At 36.5% G+C, this 9,813-nt stretch overlaps 1 protein-coding gene across 4 annotated transcripts in view; it reads left to right on the top strand.

Moving 5' to 3' along the window:
- Positions 1 to 7,776, top strand: part of KCNJ6 (potassium inwardly rectifying channel subfamily J member 6) — a 135,050-nt gene extending 127,274 nt beyond the window's left edge. For 2 of the 4 annotated variants that reach the window (XM_077342685.1, XM_077342686.1), the window contains exon 3: positions 657 to 7,772. In XM_077342685.1, coding sequence (XP_077198800.1) covers positions 657 to 982 — 326 coding nt within the window. In that variant the 3' untranslated portion in view covers positions 983 to 7,772. Of the gene's footprint in view, positions 1 to 656 lie in introns of all 4 variants that reach the window. The other 2 variants (XR_013231941.1, XM_077342687.1) reach the window with 2 other exon arrangements.
- Positions 7,777 to 9,813: the final 2,037 nt, after the last annotated feature.

Below are 9,813 nucleotides of genomic sequence, written 5' to 3'. Positions count from 1 at the left end.
AAATGGAGCTCTTCTCCCAGGTCTATGGTTGATGGTGGCATAGTGAGGAAGATCTGGTGGGGCCCCCAGTGTTAAGAGAGTAAGCATTCACTATGTTATCTACTCTCCCTCCTCCCACTCCTGTACTAGATTTTTTTTTGGGGGGGGGGGGGTTGCAGACTGTTTATTGTACATAGATGGATATCCAGAATTGTTTTAATGGGGCTTTTAATATGGACAGTTGTAACCCACCACAAGCTAATTTGGGAGTGGTGGGCAATAAGTCTAAACAATATATAAATACAAAAATAAATACATTTGTCATTTCAGAAGTATTGGGTTATTGTCCAAATTAATTAATGACACTAATACTGTAATAAATCAAAATGTTAACAAATTGTCCTCAAATGTTCCAATTGAAATGCACTGAGGAATAAAATGCAGTTAGTAGAGTTCTGAGATATCGTTAAAACACAAAAAGGGAAGGATAAAACCCAGTTGGCCTGCTAAATTGCATACTGAGTGTTAATATTTGCACAGTGAAAGGTGTTTGATATAGCAATATTTTTACTTGTTTAGGACAGTGTGCCTGTCAACCATACCTATTTATAATCAGTAATGATATGAAACATCATTAGGCGCTTTCAATGCTTCTAATTTTCTTTCTTTCTTCACAGGAATGACATGCCAAGCTCGAAGTTCTTACGTTACAAGTGAGATCCTGTGGGGTTATCGGTTTACCCCTGTTCTCACACTAGAGGATGGATTTTATGAAGTTGATTACAATAACTTTCATGAAACATATGAAACCAACACACCATCCTATAGTGCCAAAGAACTGGCAGAGATGGCCAGTAGAGCAGAATTACCACTAACTTGGTCTGTGTCCAGCCAGTTAGACCAGCATGCTGAAACAGATACTGAAGAGGAGGCCAAGAATCCTGAAGAACAAACAGAAAGGAATGGAGATGTAGCCAACTTAGAGAATGAATCCAAAGTTTAAAACCTATGATCAGTAAGAGATCCATAAATCTCTCTTTAAAAGAGGAGAAACATTTAAGGTGTGAAATTTCCTGCCCATAAGATAAGCAAAGATTTGGATTTGGATTAAAGCTGCAATATCCCTTATTTTTCAATGTAATCTCTTATAACTGTCCTATTTTTTAACTGGAGACATCAGTATTCTCATATGTAGGTTGTAGGTTTGTTTGGCTTTTTGTTTTTCAAAGTATAGGACAAACACTTATTAACCTGGGCCAAAAAACAATGGAACAACTGTAAGTATTGTTCACTCATGTCCTGAGCTTTAACTTGTTTTTTATATATTTGAAAACAGTTTCATAAACTGAATGAGATGCCTGCAGTAAATGGGCATTGCAGCTTTAAAACTCAAGGCAAGCAGGAAGATCTGCAATTCAGTGTGATGTTGTACATATGCCTTATATAATTTCTCTTTCAGTTTAGTAATGAATCCAGCATGTACAAAGGTACTGTAGTAAAGGACTTCTAAATAATGTACATATGTGTGTAACTAATGTAGGTTTAGTCATATAATTCTAGGAAATGGGATGCAAAAAAGAAAACCTACCTTTGAGAAGGCATTTCTATTCTCATACCAGAAATTTATTAGAGTTTGTTTGGCATCCTGACCGATTAATGCATGCCATTCTTCTCATGGTACCAGGCTCGCAGCTATTTAGAGTACCTCACTTTTTTTTTAAGCGATGATTTCGCTGACTCTAAAAAGCCATAAGCCTGGGGAGAAAGGACAGAGCAATTGAAACATGATTCCTGATAAACTGTGAAACTGTTTACAAAATGATCCTGTCCTTTGTATTATGGTATGGTAAAACCATGCATGGTTATCTGGACAGTAAAGTTAGAACTTGTGAAAGATTCTAGTCTTGTATGGCATTGTCCATAAAAGACGTTTGTGATGGGCTATTATTCTTTAAGTGCAATACCTTGGGAAACAATTTTGGTTTTCAAAACCATTGTTTGTTTTAGAAAACTGTGTAGTTTGATATCTATAACCAATATAAGCCATGAGATTCTTTGAATGTTATACATAGGTCAACTGATGTTCTAGTTGAGAGGGAAAAATTGAATTTAAGCTGAAGTTCTTCAATGGAATTAATTATAATAGGTACTTCATACGTATTCCCCCAAAGATCTGCACCCTCCAGTAATCTATAGGTCGGCATCTCTCAGGAGATACCAGCATGTCATCCTTGCACACATGTTGCTTCTGTGATGTCAGTGAGCATAACTTGTCTCATTCTGCCATCTTTACTTAAAATGAGTAGTGCCTTAAGTGCTTTCCAATGTCACATTTACCCAATGGTAACTGCCAGTGGGCAATATCTGTACAGCTTCCTATTCATTCTGCCACCAGTGTATATATTTGAGGCTGAACCATTTACTGGGGAAATGTGTCATTTATCCAAGGAAGTTTGCTCTGTAAAGAATGTTAAGCCGTATACATGCTACGAATTGCACCTTTATTGCTCGGACCAGCCTTTGAGGCACTTCAGAAAATATTCATACATCTTTATGATGTTTCTTTTTATCCCATGGTATCTTCAGTGATCATGTACATTTGCCTGATGTTACCATTACAAATTTCCAGTCCCTCCATCAAGTTACCAAAGAGCAGTGAATGGCCCTGAATAAAATAACTGATTCTTTATAAAGACAATCTCAGTTTATATATTAATTTAATGGACAAACACAAACTGTTGTTTACTGATAAGAAAAACTGTCAAGAACCAATCTAGCATTCCCATCGCAAACTAGTATGCAACATGTATAATGTACTGATAGTATCAGAGTAGCACCCACTGTATTTCTTTCAATCAATTTTCATGGCCCTATGAAATTATCTCATAAAATATGTGCAAAACTGTAGCAATTAGCAATGAAACTGTTTTCCCAGTGCCATACATCTAATCAGGGCCAGACAGCAATGCTTTAGGGGATCATACCTATAAGACATATATCACATACACCTGTCATTACATTTTCCTTTAACATGTGCAGAGGACTGCTTCAAATGTCATTTTGTAAGTGTATTAAAAGAGAACTATTCTTTTTATGTATCGGGTAAGGAAGATCTCTTCTGTAATATGCCATATATTATATTATTAATAATAATAATAATTTAAACATCATTCACACATTGCTACTGCTGCACGCTTTTGTTGAGCCATCTAACATCATTCTGTGTTGCTTAATTACTTCTGCATAGTGCTATAATGAAACATCGCCTATTGATTATGTCTGTTGATGCTGTAATAGTGCATTGCACTAACTTGCCATATTAACACAGAAGCTGGGATCATTGAAATATACTGGTAGAGAAATTTTGTATTCACCAATTTTCTAACTTATTTTCTGAAGTAATGAATATTAGGAACAAACTAGGTGACTTTTGTTAAGGATACCCAAGAGCCCTCAAGGGAGGCCAACACTGTGTTATTTTAGCTTCCAGTAGAATAAAGGTAGTCCTGCCCAAATTGAAAGCATTAATCATGAACTAGACCTAATGAATCTGCTAACAATCCATGTCTAGAATGAATTACTATTCAGACAGTGTGAGGTTGGCAGAACAAAGCCAAGTGAATAAATAAAAATCTGTTGCCATAAGTCTTAGTGCAAAAGCCCATTCCAGCTAAGCAAGATGTTTCCCTCAAATGTAAACATAGAATGACAGCCTTAATTGTGTGTTGTTGTCTGCCCAGCACAGAAATAAAAGATTCATTGAAACAATTTAAATTATTTTTATATGCAAATATATAAAACAATGCTCTAAATTAACTAACTCAGGAGAAATTTAGCAGGCAGGTAAAAGTTTTGCACTGTGATAGATCTTTCATGTGAATTTCACATCAGTGTGCTGATTTTTTTTTGTCGCTGAATAGTTTCCAGTTATTTAATTCTTAATGGAATTAAAATTGTATATCTTTAGCTTGCAGCTCCTAGATGCTATGCTCATTTCTAAACTGAGATGTTGCTCAATTGATCCAGATAGAAAAGAGCTAAAACCCATATTTCCTAAATTTTGGGAAATATTTCATGATCACTTTTACAGAGCAAGGACTTCCATGTGGTGTTTGCTACTTTGGCACTTCTCCAAATACTGTATCTGTCTGTGTCTTTGCATACCAGGGTCGGTTATGCACCACAGAAAAACTCTCAAAGTCTGCAAAAAAGATGTTTCATTTTTTGATTCTGCATGTGGCGGTGGTTTTGCCACAGAAAAGCCATCAGAGTATTTTTGATTATGCATTAGACTCACCTTTCATGGCATTTTCTGCGTTGTTTCCTCGCAGTATTGTAAACTTGTCATGCTACGATTCTTTCCTGTAAGCTGCTTCCAGGGACGCTGTTTCTGGCGTATATAAACTGTGCTTTCTGTCTCCTCCCCTGAGCTGTTTTACACCAATGGCTGAACGGAAAACCATGACTCCCCATGAGGCTCTGCCAGCAGCATGTGTTTGTCAAGTGACATGGCTGTTGACCATAGCCTACCAATGAGCTCCAAGAACAATGGATGAAGTACTCTCCCATTTGAGGAAAGCTCTCTCAAGTGCAAAGTCCATAACTTTGATCTACTATGGTAGGCAAAAAATGACAAAACATGCATTTTAAAAAGAGGAGATTTAAGAGCGTCAGTGATCTGATGATTAAAAATTGTGAATGCATAACCCACCCTGGTTCACACATTTTATCAAGACGATATAGAACTGGTACTTAAATTCATTTCTACTATTGAAACAAATTAATACCAATAGATAATGTCAATGATTAATAGGATGCCCCCTGTATGATGTCACAGTATTGGAATATGTAACATGCTAATACAGCTTGTCTGTGATCATGTCAACAATTGTTGCACTTTGTTATGTGCAGACTGTAGCCCTGAAGGTTGGTGTACATCTAAGACTTCCATGCTAGACCTAGTAGGGATTGAGAAAGCTATAGTCTCAGACCACATTGTGGTGAAGAGTTGAGAGTGTAAGGAGAATTATATGTTGTTTGTCTTAAATACTTCTTGACATGATGGCTGAGGAGAAATGCTTTTGGGTTGGAAGCTATTTCCTCCCCACCTTCACAGCAATCATAGAGTTGTTGGCTGTGGGAGATATCTCAAATATCATAGTAGTGCACTAAAATATATCAGAAGCAGCCTTATAAAAGAGTGGGGAAGAAGAACAGGTTAGAAAAGTAAAATAAGAATGATGGGGAATTCCAACAAGGCTGTGTCAGCCTACTCTGCTAAACAAGAATGCAGGAGAAAGCAAACAACAAAAGAAAAAAAGAATTGCCTTCTTTGAGGCAATCAGTTCGTTGCTCGTGTGTTGGGGGGTCGTCTTTTGATAATCCATCATGGCTAGATTTCAAACTCTTTCAAATGTTTAAAAGCTTGTCAGGTGAATACAGGATTTGAAGAACCTGTAAAACTTTTTTTGCCCTTTGGCACAGAAAAGTAAACCGTGTCACCTTGACACGTGCATGTATAAGCTATAACTTTGTGAGTAGAGCACAAAGATTAAGATGCCTCTTGAATTGTCTTAGTTATTAGTTATGAAGCATCCTATGTAAAGTTTATGGAATCTCATTTTTGTAACATATGCTTAAAAACCCGAAGCTTCCAGTGCTTTCTGTGGGGAAGCTTCACCGAAATTTTGTACTAAAAATGTCCCACACACTTCTATTTTTCTACAATGACTGATGAAGGAGTTTAACAATGTATTTTATGTCATTTATTTCAATTGAAATGTTGAAAACTAGATAAGAATGGAATGCTGTTAATTAACAATGGATTTTCAAAGCTGATCAACATTGAGTAGCGTTTTTCATTATTGTTGTATGTACACTGATTAGAAACCTGCAGAACTAACTGATTTATATATAGTGAGAAGATGGAGTCTTTTCTGACTACCAACACTGGTGGAATTCTACTGACTTAGATGATCACGTTATAGTAAATAGGTTGTAAATTGCTTGCAGAGAAGCATTGAATGCCAACATAAATGCAATTTTAGATGCAGACATGTGCTTCTTCATGCAACTGGCTAATTTGTGAGTCAAGATCCAACCAGAATTCCAATCTACATATGTGTTTGTTTCATAAATAATTTGCTTTCTCCAACAGAAGAGTAACTCGTGAAACCTATAAGAAAAAAAGCAGTCAGTATACACAGGTTGCAATCCATCAAAAATCATTGCTGGCAGTTTCTATTTTAATGTTGCTTAGATCAGATTCCTGCTAGAAAAAACCTTTACTCTATAGTATTCTCAAAGCTTATAATACATTTGTGTACAGTCCCAGGTAGAATAACTGCAATTTAGGGAAGTTTACTGTTGATTTAGCAAGTCCAGAATTTCATTAACTGTCATCTCAATTTTTAACACATTATGAATCTCATCTTCCACAGTTACCAGAATACAGCTCTAGTTAGGAACCAACATATTCACAGCAGTAAATCTCTATATTATTATTGACACTAGTAGTTCCTTAAGTGTTAAAATATTTAAACATTAGTAATTGCTTCTCTGTTTTATCTTTCCATTCAAAAAAACTACTTGTGGGATTGAAGTCTTGCCGAGTTGAAACATCTCCAGGTTCAGTACTCTGTCTAAAGTGCATGGAAGATCTGGAAAGTTGGCTGGCGCCCTCTACAAACAAATACCAGCACTACAAGAAGTGTACATTTAATTACGCTTACTGAAATTTTTACTTGAAAACAGCATCTTATTACTACTTTTAAAACATGAATTATAGTGACTGAAATTAGAAATGACAAAACCTTAATTTTAAGGAAATTTTAATAACATGTTTTCAATACTCTGATTGTACATTAGGGATTCAGATGTGGTTTTGCTCTGACAATCGTTCACTGGATTTTAACAAACTTCACCAAACAGAACACACACAACACAGAGATTTCATTCAGATCTGCAGGATTATTTGCCCCTCCAATGATGCAAGCGCCACAGGAACACACTTCTTGGACTTTATTACCCAGGGATCTAATTGAACCCTAAATGTGACAGAGCTGAGAAAAGTCAGTTATTCACCTCTTACTTGGAATTGTTTTACTTTCCTTTTCCAAGAATCACCATTGACCAGGCAGTTCTCTCATGGGTTTTGAACAGCTGCTGTTAATTTCTGCAGGTCTAACACCAGAGAACATCATCACAGATTTAATCCTTTCTCCCTATTTGTAGCTGTGTTTTGAAACTGATACTGTTTTTTACAATTCCTATACAAAAATTCAGAAATTGCAGATATGTCATAAGTTATTGTGTTGTTTTCAGACCAGAACAAATTAGTTCATAGGTTCAAGAGAAATGTTTGTCAATGCTTCTTGTGTACCACTTAAATTCTTTATTAAAACAATTTGGTAACTATTTTACAGGCATGAAAGGAATGGACTGGAGTACTCCATTACTGTTCTCCTTTCTATGGGTTCTTGTGCATATATTGATCTTCTGCACCAGGGGTTCCCAACATGGTGCCTGTTAACATAATGGCACCCACCAACACCTTTCCTGGTGACCAATAAGTATGTTTAGAAAGTAGGCAGGACCAGGTGGTGTTTTTGCCCAATAAGACTTCTGATTTACTACTGGAGGATCAGGTGGGGTTTTTGCGTAGTAAGACTTCTGATCTACCACTGGAGATTTGATTGGCTGCACAGAAATTTTAAGATGTCATCACAGCACAAGGATCTTCACTGTGTAATTGAAGGTAAGCTTCAGGATCTACTTTGTAGCCAACACTGACTCCTGCAGCAACCATTAGGTGGCAGCCATTTTTGTGGCTGCACCTAGAAGAAAAGTTGGTTTTTATATGCTGCTTTTCTCTACCAGAAGTCTCAAAGTGGCTTACAATGATCTTCCCTTCCTCTCCTCACAACAGATACCCTATGAGGTTGAGAGAGCCCTGGTATTACTGCTTAGTCATGAACAGCTCTATCAGTGCTGTGACAAGCTCAAGGTCACCCAGCTGGATGCATGTGAGGGAATGGGGAATCAAACCTGGCTTCCCAGATTAGAAGCTGCCGCTCTTAAGCACTACACCAAGCTGGCCAAAATACATGCTACACACTGTGCCAAAATTCCAAAGTTGCCCATTGACTCCAAAAGGTTGGGGACTCCTGTTATATATAAACAACATGTTGTTTGCAAAGGATAAACATTTTTCTCACATGGGGGGAGAACTTGTGCTTTGTAATTTCTTTGGCTCTGCCATATAAGATATGTGAAAACAAAGATTCATCACCTGTTCTTCATCCCCACTAAGTAACCTATTTTATTTGTGTTCCCATACATTCAAATGTTAAGTATATATTAGTCCATACAAGTCAGCTGAACTGCCAAATCGTCAATCAGAGATTGAAAATGTGACTTCCATCCTGTGTCTTCACCCATCTCCTCCTTGGTTCCCTTCCTAACTGTTGTAGCCAGCAAGTCCCTAAGCAGGAAAGGATGGAGGATTTTTTATAAAAATGAATAAAGGACTAGCCCACGAATCACAAAAATTAATCCTAACAATATTTAATATTGCAGGCATAATCTTGAGCAATAGACCTGGACATTTTATTCCCTTATTTTATTGCTGCAGGTGGGCGAGATTTTTCTCAACTGCAGATTTAAATACCATATAGCTATGGATGGATATATATATATATATAACAGTAAGAGACCTTACAGTTTCACCATTTCTAGCAATTTGTCATTTATCTGAAATTATGATATAGCAACTAGTGTCTTTAACTTTTTTGTTTGCTGTGAACACCTGAATACCCTAATCACACCACTGAATTATTAGAGCCTGCAGCTCTAACTTTCACTGAACAGGGACGGACAATTTCTTTCTGTTTCACTTGCTGGATGTGGGACACACAATACAAAGACGCTACGATAAAAAAAAATCTAGGAGGTGTGAATTCCAAAATGTGCTGCGTATTCTGTAAAATCTTAGGCATTGCTTTTTTGCATTAATCTTCAGTTCAAGGGAAGCTAGCAAGTGGGTTTTTTGCAGATAGCTGCTTTGATGAGAAGCCAATGTGTAGATTTTAATGAGTTGAATCACATTAATACACAAGCAAAAAACATACTTCCTCTGTGGAGGTCACTGCTAGGGCTTCAACTTGTAACTTTTCTTTGTTCAAAGGAAAGAGCTTTTGACAGTTTGGCTCATTTTGCTGGCAGTTTTAGCAAGGAATGATGAGATCCTTCTAGGTATATGCACACACCTGTATTTTCTCTTTCTTTTTATTAACCATGGAAACACCATAATAGGGTCTGTAAAAGTCAGCTCAAGTAATAATGTCATGGAACAAAATCTGGTCAAATGAAATCTTTTATTGGACCAGCCGTAGTTTCAAGGTGCACAGACATTTGTGAATCCCATCCTTGTTGTAGTGACTGAATTTAGAAATGACTAAATTTTCATTTTAAAGTCAAAGAACATATTTACAGTGCTCAGATTTAGTTTGGGGGATACAAATGTGGTTTCAATGGACAACAGTGCTTCATAAAAATCGTGATGATGAAAGACTGTCTTCTATAAATATTGAAAAAGCACTGTAGCAGTAAATATTTTAGAGTAATAAAAAGTAATTTTAGAATGTTTGATAGTGTTGAAGTGTTTTTGAAGAGAGAAAGTAAGATGGGGAAACATATTTTACAATTACTTCCTTTATTATTATTGACTTATCTCTGAAAGAGTGCAGAAATCTTATCCAATGTAGTCCAGATATTAAACTGTTTTCATCTAGTGTGTGTCCTGAAGCAGAACAAAGAAGCATCTGAAACAAACTG

This window comes from Paroedura picta, chromosome 6, assembly GCF_049243985.1.
Source record: "Paroedura picta isolate Pp20150507F chromosome 6, Ppicta_v3.0, whole genome shotgun sequence".
NCBI classification, from domain to species: domain Eukaryota; kingdom Metazoa; phylum Chordata; class Lepidosauria; order Squamata; family Gekkonidae; genus Paroedura; species Paroedura picta.
The sequence above is the reverse complement of the archived record's forward strand: the minus strand, read 5'-3'. Positions and strand labels throughout refer to the sequence as shown.